Source organism: Gouania willdenowi, chromosome 5 (assembly GCF_900634775.1).
Source record: "Gouania willdenowi chromosome 5, fGouWil2.1, whole genome shotgun sequence".
NCBI lineage: Eukaryota > Metazoa > Chordata > Actinopteri > Blenniiformes > Gobiesocidae > Gouania > Gouania willdenowi.
In genome coordinates this window covers 26,839,117-26,861,266 of record NC_041048.1, presented here as the reverse complement: position 1 = coordinate 26,861,266, position 22,150 = coordinate 26,839,117, and the positions used below count along the sequence as shown (strand labels likewise).

The 22,150-nt window shown below is 38.9% G+C and overlaps 1 protein-coding gene across 7 annotated transcripts in view; it reads left to right on the top strand.

The window, feature by feature from the left end:
• Window positions 1-22,150, top strand: part of dlgap4b (discs, large (Drosophila) homolog-associated protein 4b) — a 141,308-nt gene that overhangs the window by 98,188 nt on the left and 20,970 nt on the right. For 2 of the 7 annotated variants that reach the window (XM_028446680.1, XM_028446685.1), the window contains exons 1-5: window positions 10,218-11,609; window positions 11,747-11,961; window positions 14,276-14,426; window positions 20,957-21,212; window positions 21,707-21,859. In XM_028446680.1, coding sequence (XP_028302481.1) covers window positions 10,317-11,609; window positions 11,747-11,961; window positions 14,276-14,426; window positions 20,957-21,212; window positions 21,707-21,859 — 2,068 coding nt within the window. In that variant the 5' untranslated portion in view covers window positions 10,218-10,316. Of the gene's footprint in view, window positions 1-10,180; window positions 11,610-11,746; window positions 11,962-13,591; window positions 13,694-14,275; window positions 14,427-20,956; window positions 21,213-21,706; window positions 21,860-22,150 lie in introns of those variants that run through there. The other 5 variants (XM_028446684.1, XM_028446687.1, XM_028446683.1 and 2 more) reach the window with 4 other exon arrangements.

Here is a 22,150-nt window from a genome sequence, read left to right as displayed (position 1 = left end):
AGCGCTGCATTTTGACTTCAAGAATGTTGAATGGGGACACTGCGGGTCGCTCCGCCGGCCCCCGGTCACACTGGCCGAGCCCCCCAGAGCTCCCCGCATCATCTGCGAGGCTCCCCCCCAGCTATGGCCCGGGTAAGATTCGAACCGGCAACCCTCCCGCTGATTAAGATACATTCACAGTTCTACAATTTGTCTTGTTAACTGAGTAAAGGATCTAAACCCTCTGCACCATTTGGTAATTTTGTGATGACCCCTGTTGGTGTAGAGTGTTGTTCATACTGTATGTGTTAGCAAACTCCTAGTTTTTGCCCCAATGTTTTTGTATGCTGGTTAGAAATAATGAGCACATGCTTCTGTTGTTTCGCTTGTGGAAGTATTGTGATTCTGTGAAACAGGAAATGATCTGATAAATGTTGTCACGTCCTGACTCCCTCAGTCATACTGACGTACCCCAAGGGGAACACTTACTTCTGACAGGAGTCACTGCTGTAGAGGATGTAAATAACATTTCTTGACCTAATAAATGTTCCCTATTACAATTCAATTCGTACTGTAGTCTCCACAATCCAGATAAATTACTCTTTTAAAGCCTCATGGGTAAAAATGGAAACTTTTCCACTAAAGTTCAAAACTTTGCAAATTTCTCTTTTTAATTATATGAGCTACACTATGATTTGAATTGCTAAGAATCTTTATAGAGGCCATCAAAAGCTTAAAAAACATAAAGAGTAAAAGCGTAAAAATCTGGACCAAAATAAAGTTGTTTCAGCCCTCTCTCGTTTGGTGCTTGATTTGTGCTGAATTTGAACTTTAATCAGAGCTTTAATCAAACCTGTATCAAAGTCATGGTGTCACCAGTATTCACACTTTCAGCAGCAGTGGAACATGGTTTATTTCAAACACACTAATAATCCCATAGTTGTGTCCCCATCTGATCTGAATCAGACCAATGAGATGTCAGCAATGCCTATGGAGTGCAGTCAATAGCCTACTTGTGAAAATGCGTAAAGGCGTGTCAATGCAGAATGGTGCAGGCCAATAGATCACAGCAGGATGAAAACTGGTGAAACTCCGAATCATACATCACAATCTGACAAATTCAAAGCTAACGTGTGCAGTAACAGTGTACTGTACTTTCTGTAAAGGTTACATAATTTTTATGAAATGTAGCTCATCCTGAAATAAAAATATAGGCTTTAAATAATGCTGTCAATACCCTCAGAGGAGGTAGTAGCTTGGTCTTTCACTGATTTCCTTTGCCGCTCTCAATCTTTAAAGATTGGCTTAAAATTAGAGGGTCATCTATCAGTGGGGAGCGATGTTACATTTACAGCCTAAAAACAGGCCAGAGCACAGCAACAGTGGACACGATTGAGTGTAATTAGGACACGCACGCACGCACACACACACACACACACACACACACATTTTTTATTATTGTTGGTGCAACTCAGGATCAAATTATGCATGTGCTCCAACAAATGAGTGAGTTACTGAGTATTTGTCACTTAAAGGAGCGTAGGGCAGGATCAAGAAAGACTCCATAGTGACACGAAGGTCATTAATGTAACTGCAGTCATTAGTCAAGCCGACACTGGGGCATGAACTATTCATAGCAGAGCAGCTGATACTGTGACTAGACGATGGATACCCGACCGAAGCCCGGGTTCAGACAGATATTTAGAACTGGTCAGGTTCAGTCACATAGTGTCCTTGCACACAGCTTTCTTTCCATTCATGCAGCAGCAGCAGCTGTAGCAGTGTGCGTAGCTTCAGCTCTGCAGGCAGGACCATTGAGCAGAGGAGGACAGCTCTGAAGCCATCCACTGTTATTACAATCTTTTTTCTGCACAAGAACATGGAATATCCTTATCTTTGAGACATGGATTATGTAAATAGATCCACTGGGTCTCTTGTGCAGTGCCTCCCCGTTTGTGTTTAACGTTCACTTGTTGCTCCGTATTGACAGTTGTTGTTAAAGGTCCCATGTCATGCTATTTTTCACCCATCTCCATTTGTTCCAAGAACTTCAAAAACATAGTATTTGAGGTTTATTTTCCCAAACTTGCCTGTTTTCCAGAGTCTGAAAAGTCACTTTCTGATCAACTCTACACAAACAGGCTGATTTACAGCCTATTTATGCATATTCATGAGTGGGCGTGTCTATAGACGGGACACTGACTTCCTCCTCACTGCTGGGACATAGGGCCAGAGGTTGGCCCACCCTCCTCCTGCTTTATAAACACGAGACAGAGCGTGGGGGTGGGGCGTTCGCCGGTACATACATAGACTGTAGAAAATGCATACATAGCACTGTGCGGAGGATGCTGACATGCTCACCTTCGTGGGGTGTCTGTTTACGTCAATCATGGCAGAGAGCGTCCTGGAGGAGCGGCTTCTCCAGCTCAGCGCCGCATCAAATTCGTCATCAAAGTGGGAACGCGTCATCAAATTGCGAGATGTTTGGGGTCGCTCTGCAGTAAGAAAGGAGCAAATCACCCTCTAACTAATGATTGAGGGAATCAATGAAAAAAACACTTTGGGCATGAGTATGAAGCCCAAATAGCACTTTCATGATTTTTAAAGCACAGAAAAGTTGATTTAGCTCAACATGGGCCCTTTAATAAAAGCAAGCTTACCACTAAATTAAATGTAGATGTTAGGGATGTAACGATTCACTCAACTCCCGATACGATTCGATTCACGATACTGGGTTCACGATACGATTCTCTCACGATTTATTTTACAAAATGGAACTGTAGACATATGACATATGATTTTTTATGGGTTCAAAACTATAAAAAACTGTGCTGTTTTCCTTTTATTTTTCATTGTCAAAAGAATCCCTTGATAAACTATTCAAAACAATGCAATTTAACTAAAAATAAATCTTGAATGAAATAAATAAAGGAATAATACAAATGAAGAAGAAGCCCATTAATTTAAATTCTGGTTCTATAGAAAACGATGCAAAACTGCATAATAGTTATTTTTTTCTTTTTAAAAGTGCAACTGAAAATGTATTTTGTGCCTTAACATTGTACTGTATTTAGGTCAGATATTTGTTTGGACCAGCAGAGGGCGCTGGTAAACCAGTGGTCGGTTGGCATGCAGATATCTTGCAGTGAAGAAGAGATGCTATGCGCTAGCAGACAGAGCTAATCGTGACTTTTACAGATATTCATGTAATATTACAGATATTCTTTCAGTGCTAAAGGGGTAAGGAATCATTTATGAATATGTTTAAGAGTAGAAGGCGGCCAGAAAGAAAGTAGTAGCAGATTCTGCCCGCCGCCAACACTTCTGGATAGCGCCCTCTGCTCCTCTGCTGTTTAAAAGAAGTACTGGGATTCAGTTTTCACAGTATCAATGTGAATAGTGATACCTATGAATCGATTTTTAACTGCCTTACGATTAATCGTTACATCCCTAGCAGATGTGTCATTTGTATGAGGAAGAAATTATAGGTTTTAGCTGTCGGGTTTGGGTCGGCTCGGATTTAAATATGTGAATGCCTGTCGGGTTCGGGTAGGACTGGGATGAAAAAATGTGGCCCGGTGCATACTCCAACTGTGACATGGTTATTTATTTATTTGTTCACGTGACTGTTTACTGCAAGACCTCTGCGCATTCCTCCGCATAATTTCGTGGAACCAAACAGTAGTTTGTTCCACCGTGCTTGTCTTTTTCCAGAGTGGACACCTCTCCAAGCCGTCGAGAACATGCATCAGCGTCAGCAGGACTACATTGGAAATTTGGCCCGTAATTGCAGTACAACATACATCATACAGTCTGTTCAAGTCAATAGGGAGAAATTGAGTGTGGGCTGATTCTTTTTGGTTTTCACCTTTAAATAGCAAATTTTTGCTTGAATCATGGAGGTTTGATTAAATCACAATCTCTCAGAACTATTTTACAGCACATGCATATGCTTCATACATTCACACATTAACATGCTCACACCTTTGGAAGATGAACATGTGTTAAACACAGAGTCAGCTGACTGTGTTTAACGCACATTTCCTCTGGAAGTGTCGTCCGATTACTTCCCCCACCAAAATGTGTTGTACTGTATGTGTTTGCACAATTCACTAAATTCTTTTTCCTGTTATTTTTCATCCTGCTTACTGTCGTCCCTACTTTTGTTCTCCTTCTTCTTTGTGCAGTTTACAACACATTTACTGATTTTCACACCCTCGCTTTCACTTTAGATAGCTTTCATTTTCACTTCCGTCAAAATCCCCCCCCCCCACAGATTTGCCCCCCTCACTTCATACTGCCCTCCCCATTCTCAGCAGCAGTCTGTAAACCAAACGTCTGCTGTGTTACATGCAATACACACTGACAAAGCCGTCGGCACAGATGTCTTCCTATTTTCCAGGGCTGCGCTGTAAGCCTGTGGAGCAGATGGGCTCAGGGCCGACTGACTGAGCTGTGCTCGGACAAACTTCCTCTCTGCAGTGTTGCTCAGATGAAGGGATGATGTCCTTTGCACAGTCTCTCATCTAATTCTGGCCACCCACAGACAGCAAACGGTGAAAAAATCTGGTCACACACAAACCATGGCTGAGATTGCTCAGAGAAGGTTTATTATGATAATAATTTAGCACATTTTGCATAAAATGAAATCATCCTCCCTGTTTTAAGTTTTCTCAGAACAGAGAGCATGTTGTTCTACTAAAGACCAGGGTGGTGGGATAAATTTGGCTAACTCCCAGCTTGCTGCTCCATCTGTAACTGCTCTCAACCACAGGCAGAGAAATGACATCAAACAGACTTTTTAATGCAAATGTCAGAAGTACTTCCAAGCCCCTTTGTTTCGTGCATACAAACACTCACACTGTCTCCCTTTGAGTTGGAAAAAAAACTCAGCGACAGTATGAGTCTTTGGCACCAGATATAACTGTTTAAAATAAGAGATCACAGTCCAGACACCAAATCACAAATAAGACGATTAAGTTTACTTTTAGGTTTTATTATTTCATTTTGGGTTTGTGCTCATCCAATATAAATCCAATCTAACTCTTTTCAATAATCCATCACCATTAAAATAAAAAGTTTTTTTTAAAAAAAACAGTATGTATTCCAGGTGTTAACGTCATGATAACTTAAATGTTGATTTGTTAAACTGGATTTATATTGTGCTTGAACTCCACTCGATTAATTTAGTAGATGTTTACACTATTTTACTTTGAATGAAGATTCACCAACATGGTTCTAACAGGAGCACAAGTCACCAATGAGCTTCGTCTAAAATCTGCTGCAGATTTCATGTTTGGTTTGTAATAAAAAAAAAAAAATCCCAGAAATGATTTTTGCTAAATAAATTAAAAACTGAAACATAAATATTTAATTGACAAACATGTTGCATGTTTTGTGATTAGTTAAAAGTTGTTAGATAGTGGCTATTAAAATAAGAACATGATTTCCTATATGCAATGTATTGAAAATGTAAAAATTCCATAAACGTGTTGCATGTTGAAACTTAATCATTTTCTAACATTTCAAGTAACCACTTTCTACATTAACGTTCCCTCTAAATACAGTGGAGTGTTTCAGAAGTGTTTATCAAACTGGTAGCCCTTTGGATTATTCAGTACCCTTAAAGTAGCTCGCAGTTTCAGAAACGCTTGTGTCATCTGAAATAAACCCTGAATCTCTCAATCTAAAACCTTTGAAGGTGTTACAGAGTTATCCCAATACTGTTTTAAAGCAGAACTAAGTAACTTGCCCTAGTGCTCCCCCTAAAGGTCCCTTTTGGTTTTGTCACTGACGTAAAAACTCCACACCCCCTGCTGCCTGCCCCACCCCACAGCTACATGCGCACCTTTGCTCTTCCAAGACGGTAGCAATCGATCACTGAAAAATCCTAATACAACAGTGACACTGAGGGTGCTTTCACACATATTGTCCCATGTGACCATGTGAACAGTATGAGGAAGAGAGACAAGTAAAATAAATGATGTGGGAGTAATACGGAAGGTGGTGGAAATGTGTGTGTTTGTTTGTGTGCTGTCAAAGCGGCTCTGAAAATGGATGGATGGATGGATGATAGATAGATAGATAGATAGATAGATAGATAGATAGATAGATAGATAGATAGATAGATAGATAGATAGATAGATAGATAGATAGATGGATATTTGTGTGTGTGCTGCCCGATGGAGCGCTGGGTTGCGAGTGTGTGATTGTTGCTGACCTGTCACTGCATGTCACATGCATAGACCCTCCAATCACCCCATAAACCCTTTTATTACCCTCACAGGGACAACGAGAATGATTTATTAAAGTGAAAAAGTTACTTAGTTCTGCTTTAAGCATAGTTTTCACAATGAAAAGAAATCTACACAAAACAACTCATAATGAACAAGTGAAAAATGCTTTCTAGAAATGTTTGAAAATATATTTAAAAAATAATAATAAACATAAAAATAACAGGTACATACAGTTCTATAACTACAGGTACCGTCTCAACATCTTCATCTTTAATTATCCAGGTGCATCTGTATTTCATTTATTTATACTTTGTCTTTCTACCACTTAATGGGGTCCATATTTAATAAATTCAGTTGGTTGAACCTGATTTGGAAAAGTACACAACAGTTCATATTGGGTCTCACAGTTAGTGCAAATAAGGGCAGAACCTAAGCAATGAAGTTTGAAGAAGTGACAGTGGTGGTGGTAGCATCATGCTGCAAGGGGGATGTTTTTCAATGACAGGAACTGTGAGACCAGTAAAGATAAAGGAATAGATAACAAGTGCCAAAAATATAGATTATTCAAAAAAACTTAATCATGTGGCTTCTGGAACTCAGACTAAACACAACAGTGACCTGAACTACATTAGCTAAGACAACAAAATAGTAGGAGCAGTCTGGAAATGTCCCGAGGGACTCAACCACAGCTCAGACTTAAAGATCTCTGGAAAGACCTTAAAGGGCTGTCCACCAATGTGTCTGTCCAAAGATAATCTATGTACTTGGAGACAACAAAATATAATCTCCACATGTTCCAGGTTTCTTCAAAGAATTTTTTCAAATCTCTTCTTGCTGTGTGGCTAAAGTATTAACCACTATTCCCTCTTACAAAAAAAGAGATTTCAGATCTTTCAGACCTTTTATAACTTTGAGCAAAGAAACTACTTTTACATGAATTAATGAAAGATAAATAGTTTAACACATATACAGCTCAAACATTGGTTTTTAAACCTTAGTTTGCATCTGATGATCATATATTGTATATATTTTCTTTATAGATAGATACGTGTTGTTGTCAGAGATCTGCTGCATACATACGAAAATAATGCATTTGTCACCCTCTGGAATTGCTTCTGTGACCCACTTTTGGGTCCTCTTAAACCTGAGAACCTCTTAAAGCTATTAAACACTAATGTTTAAAAGGCTAGTTAAAACACCTGGATGTAGTTTAAACTTGTAATACTAGAATATGATGGATCTCACTGCTATGGATGCCTTCTACATGTATATTCTGAGGTCAGATAACAGTTATTGGTGTTATTGATTATGTAAATGTTAAAATAGTCTGCAGTATTGAACTGCAAATGTCAGTAATACCTTTGATAACTGTGTAACACACCCGGTAGGAGGAAAACTTGCAGGTTTTGATCAAAGTTTTCTATTTTGTTGGAGTCAGCAGATGCTTTTAATGATGCATTTAATGAATCATTAAAAATAGATGTGATTGTTTCCCTAGCTTCTAACTAAAATCTGCTTCAAGTGGCTAAACCTCAGGCCTGAAAACTCTGAACACCATTTTTTCTTGAGCCAATAGTAAAATGGGTTAGTTAAAACTTTTCTCATAAACTGGTCCTGTTCAGTCAAGAATGGATGAATATGTAGCTGTTTATAGGAGAAGCTCATAATATGTCTTTGTATTTCTGACTTTTGATCATTGTGTTTCTGTGGATAAGATTTTACTAACAATTTCCAACATCAGTTTTTATATTTCAATAAGTCTTGGGAGGTCTGGAAGCACTTGGGGAAACCATTAGGTATGACACATGTATGTGTCTCCATCTGCTGGTTGACCAAGAGAACTGACTTTATCGTTGATGAGATGAATGAGAAATGGGGTAAGGTCAACATTTAGACACAATGCCAAATGTCCCTCTTTTTTCAACTGGAGGAACAGATGGCAGTGTCCTGGTGCACAACGCGGGAAGAACCTTCCACCTGCCGCTCCTTGTGGAAAAAGTCACTATCAATCACACCCAGTTATATTCATACAATATTCTTTTTTAGAATTTCCAAATAAATGAAAAAATTTTTTAAAAGATTTATATGAATAAATTACTTAAATAGACACCTATACTGCCAACTCCTGCCATACTAAAGGATGTTTAAAAAAATAATTAAAAGACATAAACCATCACAGGGAGTTTGTTATATTAGAAACTCATTTTTTAAAACATTAAATATATTATGTCTTCAGTTAAAATTGTATTGTTTACATTTGAAGGATTCAACTCATTCAATAAAGTGGAGGGCAACCACAATTAATTGTGATTGTTAAAAGTTATGGCATTTTTAATTAAATACTGTAGCAACAAAATGTGTCCACTATTTGTTAAAAAGATCAATGAAAAAAAATAAATAAAATGTGTTCTTCAAAAACAAGAATCATGTTGCAATATTTAGAACTTCTGCCTCACGGCGAGAAAAATCTTGGTTTGACTTCAGGGTTAGACATCTGGGACTTTTCTGTGTAAAGTATTTTGCTGTGCTTTTCCCTGTTCTCCTTCTAGGATTCCAAAATGTGTGATTGTATTCTCTGAATTGCCTGTAAAAGTATAAATGTGAGATCATGTTTAAAAACATAATGGTCTCACACATTTCCATTTCATTCCTGATGACCAATTATTTTTGCTACCCACCATTTTTCATTATGTTCGTCATCATGGATTGTTACAAAATGATACAAACGCATTGAATTTGACCAAACTCTTTACTGACAGTGAGCTTTGCTCCATCACACTGCTGAACCTCTTAATGCAGCTGTCGCGGTAATTTCAACACATCTACGAGTTTATGCTAAGCTACGCTGAGTAGCATGTGGCCCGTGGCTATGACGCAGTTAGTTAATGTGGTGTAAAAGGATTTAGAGAATGTGACCTATCAGTGGAGATGGTGCTCTGTGGAGTGGGTCTGTTAATGACTCTAAATGTGTCTGTGCCTGTAGCAGGCTAATAATGGTAGGATGAAAGCCAGCTTATGACTTTGCTCAAGTAGCTACTGATAAAGGGTGTTTAAAAGTAACATGGTGCACAGACACAAACAGCACATGTGACCTTGATATTACAATTACACAATATCCCACCATTAAAATCTTGATGTTTTATGACAAGAATTACCTGTACTCCCATCACTGCTTTGCCAAACAGGGCATTGGTTCAACTTGGCTGTAAGTAGGTAAAAAAAAAAAAATGCCATCTGCTGCTGGCAAAGTCTTACTGGCCCTTTAACTGGTTTCACTGTGCCAGTAATCAATAGTGCCAGTGATACCCACTGCAGGAGGTAGGATAATTGAGAAAAGGGGAAAGTGAGAAACTGCATTGAGGGGGATTACATAGACATATATAGGAAGTATTGCATTTAATAAGCCAATTTCAAAATTATATGTTTGAACTTAACAATTACTTTTATCAGGCAATCAATCAATGATAGGAAACCATATTTCATACCAGAAACTGTAACATAGTGTGTATTACAATATATAGCAGATCTAAAATCTTAAAACTATTAAAATATGAACAAATTAAATAGTTACTGCTGTATGACACAGGTGATCTGTCCTGCAGATTAATTGTTTCTGTTGTACACCTTACATGTAGGATAGCAGTGACAGCCTACAAAGAATATCTTGTCATACTTGGGTTTCCTTTAGCCTAAAATATTGTGTGTTGCACAGGGAACAACTTGTGTATGAATTTTTCCTGCTGCCCTTTCCCCTGAATTTAATTAGACAGATTAAAAGGATGTTTGTTCCCCGGCTGATGTGAAGGGAGGTCTCTCGAGCTACCGATGACAGTCAGCAATTGTCCTTTTACCCATGTTATATGCCCTGACCCAGAAGTGTCTCCACGCCTTTTCTTCTATTCATTTCAAGCATTTTATCACTGCTATTTTCTGTGGGAGGCAGTAGAAAGCTCGACTAGTCATGGCTCATCAGTGTCCATCTCCAAACAGCCCTGGAAACACTACATTTGTAGTCTAGTTTGCTTTATTAGGTGCATTGTTTAGGTGGAAAAGGCAGTAGGTCGAGGTCGGGTTTGAATGTGTTAATTTACATATTGGACAATGGCATATGAACAGGTTTTTAACTCTTGGGTCATTGTTTGTCCATTCTTTGCAGGATTTAGTCGTTTCTACCTGGGTTGGAGGTCTTCTAGAGTGTTGGACCTCCCATCCATCATGAAAGGTTTGGGAAACACTCGTAACAGACACCTGTCTGATTCTTGTGATCCTTCCATTGGCCATCCAGAGTCACTCTACACTCAGAAGACCAGCACACTACCACGCAGCCCATACCTGCTGAGCCCAACAATGGACCACTACGGCACCATGGACCCCCATCTTTATCCTTCGGGGAACCCAGCTTCTCTTCCTCCAGACTGCATGCTCTCTCTAAATAACCAGCTGTCCAACAGCAACACCTTTCCCGGGATCCACTACAACTCTTATGACCCATCTGACTTCTCTCCCCCTGGAGACAGCATCGGGGGAATAGGCTCAGGAACCATGGGCACATCTATGTCCTTGGGTATGGGGACCAGCTTGGGCATGATGGGGCTTAGTGGAAGAACACCTATGATTACAAGCGGCTCAGCCACAATATCGCATCATATCACCAAGAACCAGGCACCAAGTAGTCTGCTGGACTTTGAGAAGCAGCTGCCTGGAGGCCGTGATGGATTTAGCACTTTACAGTTTCATCGATCAGCTGCTGCCAAGCAGCGCACAGACAGTCCTGGACGCATTCGTTACATGCTGCATTCCGTACAGAAGCTATTTGCGAAGTCCCAATCACTAGAGAGTCACAACATGAAAGGAAACGTTAACGGACGCTCTACCAGCAGTGGTGGAGGATCTTCTGGAACAGAGAATGGAGGGAGGCATAATCGACGATCTAAAAGTAAGGACAGAGGTACAAAATCAGAAGCAACAACAAAGCGACGCCCACGTTCCAACATGTCTGGTTATTGGAGCTCAGATGATCTGGACAGCAGTGATTTAAGCAGCTACCATAACTCAATGGCCATGATGACACTGGGACATCCAACTGGCCATGACAGCCAGAATAGATACATCCACAGTGGCTACAACACGATAAGTTCTTCTAAAGGTAGCAATGACATGAAATATCAGGCACTTCCTGGACCTGGTGATGGAGGAGGTGGTGGAATAGGAGGCCCAAGAAGCTTAGTAATGAATGACAATGAGTTTATGAAGGGAGGGTCTTGGTCCACCTTAACAATGGGCCAGCCGAGACATGTAATCCAGAAAGGCTCGTCTACTTTGGACCGGTCAATGCTTAAATCCAAGTCCTGCGCCCAGGAGCTAACATGCAACTATCTACAGGTTGGACGAAGAGTGAGTATCCCTTAAAAAGATGTAAAACACTATTCTTTGTTAATAATTGATTATTTAGTGATATGAATTAGAAAAAATAGAAGCATTGTTCAAAGCACTAACTCATTGCTATTTTTTGCACCCAACAATGCCTGTAGGGGGATTGGAGTGGCTCATTGGGTCGCAACGTGGTTGCTAATGAAATCCCTTGCCGGCGGATGCGTAGTGGAAGCTATGTGAAGGCAATGGGAGACACAGAAGGCAGCGACGACTCTGAGGGAAGTCCTAAACCCTCACCAAAATGTTCTGCTCGCCGCCAGAGCTACCTCAGGGCTACCCAGCAGTCTCTGAGCGACCAGCTGCCTCCTCGCAAGTATGAAAGCCTTTTTATTTAAAAAATATTAGCAGTGAACAATAAAGAAAAGGATCCAACAAGAAATAAAATAAATAACAAATCTATGTTGATTGGAGTAGCAATATAAATTTCAACTAGAGATGGACGATATTATAGGCCCCCAAATATTACTGGCCAAAATCAGGCATGAAATGTAATATCAATCATCATCGGTATCGATTTTTCCCCCGATATTGAAAAATCATATGCTTTTTAGACAACTTAATTAAAACTATAATATAGTACTTTTTCTAATACTAAATTGAAAAGGTATTCTTATATGTGCACCTTCCGGTGAGTTATCAAATTAAAAGCATATATGTGACCTAAAATTAGGTCCGGGGGTCTATGTATATATCTGTAGCAGTGATTATCGGAAATTTAGCTTGGTATAATATTGGCACATCAGATATTGGCAAAAAGTTAATATTCAACATTCAACTTCAACATCTACTTACAACTTTTGTTAGTTGAAATTTGACTCTTATTTTTTCAACCAAGCACTTTTATTACATTAGTATTACATCACATGTGCAAACTGTATAATATTAATGTATTTAAAAAAAAATTACAAATACATTTCAGAATAAAAGATGTTAGTTTTTGTTCAAATAAAGGAAATTAAAATAGATTTTCTGTATCTCTATAACATTTATTTCTTTCAAAGCAATTCAAATGTGTGTAAAGATATGTTTTTTCTTTAGTGAAAGCCTTTTTTTGCACAAGGTTAGAAGAAATTAAATCACATTTGTATAAGTGCATAAAATAAACATCATGCCATTCTTTCTCCGATCCACTGCCCAAAAAAGTACATGCTCACTAAAGTACACACACACTGCCCTCAGTCACACATAGAAGTTAGAAAAGAGGTACAATGTGAAAACAATGTGTTTTTACCTTTTGGCATTATCGCAATTAATAGTAATCACCTTAAATCAGGTCATCTTGCACTGACTGTAACTTGTTTCCAAATGGCATGATTAAAGGACTGTTATTGGATCCTTTTCATGGCGACACTTTGGGAAGTTAGAGGCAGTTTTTGGCAGTTCATAAAATAAATACCAACATTAAACACAAGCTAATAAGCATTGATTTCATTTTTTTATTATATATATATTTTAATTCTTGTAGATATCTTTACCACCTTTATCTATATGCCCCCCTGTCTAATATTGTGTTGGCCCCCACTTCAGTGAGCTGTAGCTTTGTTACGGTACTTTAGGTCTGCTAGAATTAAGCTTTTTTCAGTTCTCAAAACACAATACCTTGTACTGTAATTACATCACATCTATTTCCCTTAGAAAGTACTTTCAATAAAAAAAACTCAAATACAAATATTTATTTCAAAATAAAAAAAGTTACATTTTAATCTTTACTTGATCATAATCCTCAATTGTCAAGTTATATTATTATATTATATTATATTTTGTATCAAATAATCCACATAAATGTTTTTTGCAGCAACACCTTCTGCTTTTAACACCTGCTTTTAGAAATATGGTGTTAAAGAACCATCTCTGGTAGGAATATTAGTTTTAACAGCCTTGCCAAACGCTGATCAAAAATACCTGCTCTTTTCTGTCCTCACCTACCTGACTGGTATATGCAGCAGAACACTGGATCGGATCTTGTTGCAAAGGGAGTTGGATGCTCTGTGGTCTCCGCTCCACAGTGTCCCCTCTCTGCATCAGCTGGGCAGGTCAATGAGTAGGTCAGTTATAGCTCTGTAAGACAATTCTCAGGAGTGGGGTGCAAAATACTTGAATTGGATAATTCTTTGTGCGAGACTTTGCATAACTCTCCTCAGAAAAGAATGCAGAGGGAAGAACTTCAAATGCCAAACTCATGTCCTGCTGCCAGCCATGCCTATGCTTGTAATTGCCATCTGCCCTGTGCTTAAATATCCAAGTTTTAACAGTCTCTATGAAGCACTAAATTACACGTCATTGCCCTGCTGTTAAAAACTGTACAGACAAAAAATCAGTATGACAAGTTTGAATGATTTTGTGAAGGTCAGCTAGCCATGTTCTTATGAGGGTGTTTTGCACAGAACATGCCTTACTGACATACTGTATCTGTGCGTGCATGCACAAATACGTATTAATGCTTAGCCCTTTCCATTTCTGCTCTGATTACAATTTCTCCTCCCTTTATTCTGTCTTTCTTTCTGTCACGCTGTCATGCTGTATTACATCTCATACGTATATTTGCTTTTAAAGAAACTACATCTTATCTCTCTTATTCCCATCACCTATACATTGCTTTATTTTGACTGTTATACTTCTCTTTTCAGCTGTCTTCCATCCCTCAGGGAGCTCGCCAATAACCGTAGCCTCGACAACCTGGACTGCATCGAGGGGACAGGCTCGTCTTTGCCATCCTGGGACGATGACGACTTCAGCCAGATGTGCAGCACATTAGGGAGACGTAGTTGCATGGGACAGGTAGATTTCTGCTTTAAGGCTGGATAAAGGAAACAAAAGTTGACATTCATACTCAGCAGGATTCATAACTGTTGCTTTTGGAGCTTAGTCTCTAGGGCAGTGTTTTTCAAACTTTTTTTGAGGCAAAGTCAATAATTTCAGATGGCAGTGGCTATTTGTACGGTAGCTTTATCAATATACGGACATTATATCCTTCTGTAGCGTCCCTCATTGGCCAGTTTAGGTCACTCATTGGCCGGTTTAGGTCATGTGACTAAGACGCTACGTACTTGTACTTTTGTATGTTATAGACATGCTACGTATTCATGAATTGTTGTGATATTCATTTGTAACATAACCCTAATCCTAACCCTAAGACACTACGTACTTGTACTTCGGTAAACGTAATAGCACTGGTTGTTGTCTGTGTGGCTACCGTACAAATAGACACTTTCAAGAAAAATTACTACGGTGTTCCTGCACCAAATTTTCCAGTAAGGTCCGGAGAGTTGCAATTTTAATTCGTAAAACTATCCCATTTAGACATGTTTCTACTATCAGTGACCCAAACGGTAGATATAATTTGGTAACGGGCTATATTTACTCATTTCACGTTATGCTTTTGACTGTTGTTTTTTTTCCAGTAAGATATTTAAAAAACTGCCTAACTCCCCTGACACAAATATTATTATTGGTGGAAACTCTTGTGTGCTCTAATTTTCTGGACAGGTCAGCCCATACAACCCAATTATCTGCATCCTCCCCACTGTTAAATGATTTAATATCTTCTATGAATCTGGTGGATGTCTGGAGACTGCAGTATCCCACAAATAGAAATTATTCCTTCTTTTCACCAAGACACAAATCATTTTCTCGGATAGATTATTTTATATTATAATCTAGTTTGATTTCTAATGTGATCTCTTCAATTTATCATACTTTTTTAATTTCTGATCATTCCTCAACATCCTTGGTCCTTGACCTTAACCATAAGAGAACATTATAACTGGCGATTTCATCCCTCACTCCTTCTGGATGCATCATTTGACAAGTTTATGTCTGCAAAAATCTCTGAGTTTCTGGAAACTAATGACAATTCTGAGGTTAATGACTCCACCCTATGGGAAACTTATAAGGTAGACAGCAGAGGTCATATTATCTCTTTTGAAATCTCTATGTGGAGGGAGAAGAGGAAGCATCTTGCAGATATAGAAAATGTACTTCCGCAGTTGGAAACTACTTATCGATCCTCCCCCAGTCCCCCATTCTACTCAATTGTCTGATCAGGTATGGAACCAGCTGCTTAAATTAAGGCAAATATATTTTTACCTCTGGTATAAGCCCCATAAATTGATATCTAGGCAGCTGAGAAGCTTCCAGACCCATTCAGAAAATCAGGTCAAAAAAAGGGGAATTAGTTGTTGACCCAAAAGGCATTGTCACTGCAAATTTGCAGTTGACCTCATTTGGAGACATGATTTATTGCTCTGGTTCAATGATGGAGTCCAGTCGAAGCGTGATGATTTTATAAAAAAAGGATTTATTATAAACTAAATGAAAAACAGTACAAAAGAAGAAGTGTCCCATCCTGTTGGGAGTTAAGGCAGCCAGGTACTAAGCAGGATGGTGCAAAAGGTCTTGTGTCCGGCTCAGGATAAACATGACTGACCAACAGTTTTCACAGTTTGAGGCTTTATACAGATATGAGAAAAAGTCCCAACCCTGAAAGAAAGAAAAGGAGGGGGTCAGATGCTCCCAACAGTGGAAGTGGAGGAAAGGTTGGCGCCACCATTATCTGTCCTTGATAGTGTGTGTGCATGTATATCTGCATGTGAGTTTGAGTTTGACCTTCAGCAGAGACTGTGAGTTGCACTGTGGATACAATATGATCTGTACTGTTTAATCTAACATGACTCAGCTGTTCAAAAGTGCAAAGAGTAATGCAGTCATCATGTATTAAAACATGACAAATTGTACACATGAACACACATTTGACGATATGATGATGAATATAATAATTGCCATAACAGCATTAATGATCGTTTTAAGGAATAATACGAGCAACTGTATATGTCAAAAGCAAATGGGAATCTCTCTGACTGGTGTGGAGGTCTTGCTCTTCCTAAGTTAAGCAAGATGCATTAAATTCAAACATCTCTATTCAGGAAATTTTGGATGCTATAAAATCATTTCCTAATGGTAAGACTGCAGAGCCAGACGGTTTCAGCATTGAACTATATGAAAAAATACTCTGAAAAGTTAGCTCCCCTACTTTTGAGAATGTTTACACACTCTTTTGAAACTTATCAATTTCCACGCACTTTGTATGAGACCAATATTTGAACTGATACCGAAGGAGGGCAGGGATGAGACTGAGCCTTCATCTTTTTGACCTATTTCTTTATTAACCTCCGACATGAAGGTTTTTACAAAAATACTGGCAAATAGGGTGAATAAACATATAACTTCCATTATTCATGCTGATCAAACTGGCTTTGTTCCAAATAGGTTCTCATTTTTTATTGTAAGAAGGACTAATGAACATAATGTATCATAAACAGAGAGAGGCAGTAAAATGGCCGCCCTTTACTTGAATGCAGAAAAGGCGTTTGACCAATTGGAGTGGAGTTACATGTTGAGAGCTTTGGAGGAGTTTGGGTTTGGCACTCGGTTTATCTCTTGGATGGAATTGTTATAGGACCAGCCCTCTTCATCCATTCTAACCAATCAAGAAGAGTCGGTCCCCTTTCCATTACACAGTGGCTTGGTACACGGCAGGGCTATCCACTCAGCACCCTGTTGTTAGCTATTGCAAATGAACCTCTTGCCATTAGTATTAGACACCACACTCTTCTTAGACCCATTCACTTGGGGAATATGGACCATCACTTCTCTTTATACGCGGACGATGTTGTGATTTTCCTCTCACAGCCTGAACAGTCTATCCCCGTTTTACTTGATTTCATAAAATCTTTAGTTAATAATTACTTGGCAAAAGTCTGAATTCATGGCTGTTGGTGCAGTACTTGACCCAGAGTTTTTACATTACCTTTTTCAAAATCTCCCAATTTTTTTTGACAAAATCATTTTTTAAATCATTAGATAAAATATCTATGCAGTTTATCTGGAACTACAAAGCACATAGAATTTCCAAAATACATGTACAGAAGTCAAGGACAACCATGTTTCCTCCACAATTACTGGGCAGCCAATCTCAGGACCTTTGCTTCCTGGCAGGAAGGTGATAAAAAAAGAAGTCTAAACAGATACTTCTGCATGGATTGCCATTGGAAAGTTTAGTATTGAAAACAGCTCTCTTCCAGCTCTTTTTTTCTCATCACCTGGCCCTTGTACAACAATGAAAGTCAATAATTGTATAGTCCTGAATTGCCTGAAAATATGGGAGCAAATAAGGAAGGGCAGCAAACTGCCAAACACGCCTGTGCATGCCCCAGTGTGTCAAAAGTTAACCATACATTTCTTCCGTTCCTATTGAATATTACATTTGACACTTAGAAACTAAAGGGTTTAGTCACATTGAAGGATTTGTATATTGGTAAACAATTTGCCTCATTTACTCAGCTTCAGGACAAATTCTCCCTTCCCTCTACTAACTTTTTCCGATATTAACAAATTATAAACTACATCTGCCAATCTATGCCTAATTTTCATACTCTTCCTGAGGAAAAAAAGATTTACAGTCTTTTGCTGGGCCCATCTGCCTTAAAAGAAACAATTTCAGCCTTTGTGAAAGGGTTTTCTGAACAAGTGAATTTTACCGCTTTTCCATTTGAGGGAGGCCTGGGAGGAGGATCTGGGATTAAGTATCACAGATGACATTTGGGAGGAAAACCTTAGCAGACTCCGATCATGCGCCGTTAAAGGTGTAGTTTGCAACTCTCCCTCCCTGCTGCTTTTTTGCCCTGCCTCCAAACTTTCCAAAGTCCTTCCCTCAGAGGAGCTCTACAAGCTAATGTTAGTCCGACAGCAACAGCACAGTAATATGACATGCTCTGTTAAAAGCATATTACTGCTGCACTTCTCCCTCTTAATGAGCACATACCTCAGCAGCAACAACACAGTGTCACTTACAGCAGCCCACACGGAGGCTGCTGTGCGCACATGAATAACACATGCACTACAGAGTTCTAGTGTAACAATTACAAATCAATCAGCAGTAATTATCTTTTAAGCAGAAAAGTTGCTAATTCCATCTTCTACTCCTCCAGACCATACTTTGTAAAAAACACAGTGCTCCAGGTCTGGGAAGGGGGCGGGGACTGTGAGCAACAGCTGTCAGACAGTCCATCAACACAATCCTGGCTCTGATTGGTTCTTTTTACTCAGTCGCGGTGCATTCTGGCAATCTGCCAAAGGCTGCAGGAGCAGCAGGGGGGATTCAATGAGTCTGTTTTCTTCACACAAACTACTAGTTTGATGTAAAGCTGTTCTTACATAGTGACAGCTTTAACAAATATGACAAAAAGTCACCTTTATAAGAGTTTCAGACTGCACCTTTAATACCAGACATCAGTTAATTTATTTTAAAATACTACACAGACTTCATTATTCTAAACCTAAACTTCACAGGATTTTTCCTTCTACTTCTCCTTTATGTGATTGTTGTAAATCTGCTGAGGGCTCCTTGGCACACCTTTTTTGGACATGGTCCATTGGTGTGAGATATTCAACTAGTTTTCTGGAGTGTATTTTCAAACCTGACCCAGAGATAGCGTTGTTTGGGTATTCCTAATCTCTACAAAATCACAGTCTGTACAGTGTACAATAATGTATGGGACGATCATTGCTAAGAAAGTAATATTGAACCTCTGGAAATTGGACACAGTACCTCAGTTTAAAACCTGGCTTGCCGACCTCACCAGTGTACTGCACATGGAGAGGATCCATTACGGCATGATGGGCTGTCTTGATACATTTTCCAACATCTGGCAGCCTTTCTTGGACTATATTGCCCGATTTGATCGCATTTCTGGGCAGTGAGACGTGTGTACCGCTTACTTTTTTTTTAATGCTTGTTGGGACAAAATGTTCTAGCGAGGCTGTACTGTGTCATCTTAACTGTTAGCCCTTGTTTTTGTTTTTTTTCGCTTTGTTTCATTTGCTTCTTGTCTATTATATGTACTAAAATATCTGAAAAAATTCAACAAAGATAGTGTAAAAAAAAAGGGGGTCTTGATTAGGAATCAAATAAAAACTAAGAAAAACGTTTTTGTGATTTTTTATATTTTGTCTTTCTAATAACAAGTTAAAATAACAATCTGCAGTCATTCTTATAAGTGTTTTAATAGGAATCAAATAACAACAAAAAACATAATTTTATATTTTTTATATTTTGCATACTTGATATATGTCATGGGAGGGATAAAAGTAACACTACTACAATTGAACTTTATTCTGTTAAATATTGTTTCGTTTTATATTATGTATTTTTTTATATCATATACATTTATATTATTTTCATACAATGTACAATATAAAAATGTATTATTATTATTATTATTATTATTATTATTATTATTATTATTATTATTATTATTATGTCTGTGTGCTTTGGGACAGGAATGGGCTCACAGCAGCAGCACAATGGCACAGTTACAGACAATATTTATTTGGTTTTCAATTATTGGTGTAAAAAACATTTTTTACACCAATAAAGTGAAATTGAATAATTCCCACAGCACACCAGACGGTCTGTCATGGCACACAAGTGGCTGAAAAGCCCTGCTCTAGGCCCGGGTATGTTAGTTTCCTTGTTACTGACGAAAAGACAACAAATGATCTTATATTTAGGTTAAAGCTGTAAAACATGCAGTAGCCAGGTAGAAACCAGCTAGCGCATGTCCCAGCCAAATGAATGTGTACAGTATATCACAAAAACGACAACAATCACTACCACATCACTCTTTCAGCTAATTTAGAGCCTCCAGTGAAGCGTCCTAGAAGACATGATATTTGGATTTTTGGGAGGAAACCATTGCACTTGAAGTAAACTCAAGCATTTTCAGGAAGACCATGCAAACTATTAGAGAAACCAGGAAAAGTAAAGATTGGGCCTGCACAGTCCCTGTGATATGAGCAGCCATGCTACAAAATATAATCTACTCTCACAAATAGTGGAGGATGCTCAAACAGCGCCTTGAGTGAGAAAAAAGTAAGGATGATGTGAGTGAGTGAAGTGTTGTCAAGTGTTAAATACGTAAAAAGCTCATTTTAAAGGAACTTGAAAGGTTTATAAGGTTTATATTTCAAATCTATGGGGTCAGTTTCAATAAACAAAATTAACTTTTCTTTACATTTCTGTAATTTTTCAAACATTGAAAGGTCTTTCCTCTTTTGTGTCTTGGGTTTTTTACCTGTAAGTTAACATCTTACATTACAGTAAATCAAGAATACGTTAAAAATAATGTAGGAAAACCTAGAAACACTCCATCTGAGTCAAAGCTTAACTCCACAGTTGTATCAATAATGCATCCATTTATGTTCCTTCTACCAAACATCAGCACCATTACTGTCTTTTTTTCCTGGTGTAGTTACGAGACCTGGACAGGAGTCATCAGTATGACGACCACAGCTCGGAGTCTACGTACAGAGATTCCCGTTCCCATTCTCAGGACACCTCTGAGCCTCCAGACCTGCCCATGCCTACATGCTTCCGATCCCGCAGCCACAGCTACCTGAGAGCCATCCAGGCCGGCTGTTCCCAGGATGATGACACTGTGTCCATGGACTCAAGCTGCTCTCCGCCTCTGACTGACACCACTGTTCGTACCTACGGCACCAGCACTGGTGAGTCACTCAGAACAGATCAGATACAAAGGGGATGTTTTTTCTAAAAAATAGAGTGTATTGCAGGATCAACTTTGTTACGGTTGTTGGAGACAAAGGATTGACAGCAAGAAGAAAACTAAAGACAGTTCTGCACTGTTAAATATGTATCAATCATGATTCCATTTGGAAGCAGGTATAGTGATAGTCAAATTTGTAGTATCTTTAATTTGTTCCATATGCTAAACCGATCTTACTAAACAAATACTCTGAGAGTTTTGTTAGTGTGGATATATTCTGGTTCTTTTGGTATCTGTCTGAACATTATCACCCATAATGTCTAGTGAGTAGTGATACATCCCTATTTCCCTCCCTCTACTTCATAGTGGTGCTCGGCTTTGTAGTGTCTGTAAAAACACTTTGAAGTGCTCATCCCAGCTCTGGTCCTTGGTTGGCATCCATCATGCTCCCAGAAACCCATTTAGTTAAAATGCAGCCTCTTTTGCCCATGTTAGACGAGCTGTCTGCCCAGTGGAAGACATGGAAAGAACAGTTTGGCTCTTACCTGATAGCCACAGGCTTGGACAAAGCCCCAAAGGAGAAACAACTTGCCATTTTCCTTCAGCGTTTTGGAACAGACAGGCCAAGCATCCTCCCCTCCCGCACAGGTAACAGTTCCAACCCCATTTCTCCGTATACGTCCCATCCATGGCTCTTCAACGTCCTTAAGGAAATAAGTATAAACCAATCCAAGCAGCCTCTGCTTTAATTATCAAACCTACAATAAACTCTTCACTTTGTGACAGAAAATGTTAAAGTAGTGTGGACTTTGTACTTGACTTGGTTTACAGAACTAGATGGTAGTATCGCTTTAGATCACATGTCAAACTCATGGCCCAGAGGCCAAATCTAGCCCTTTGGAGCATCCATTTTGGTCCGCAGCAGAAAGTAAAAATGAC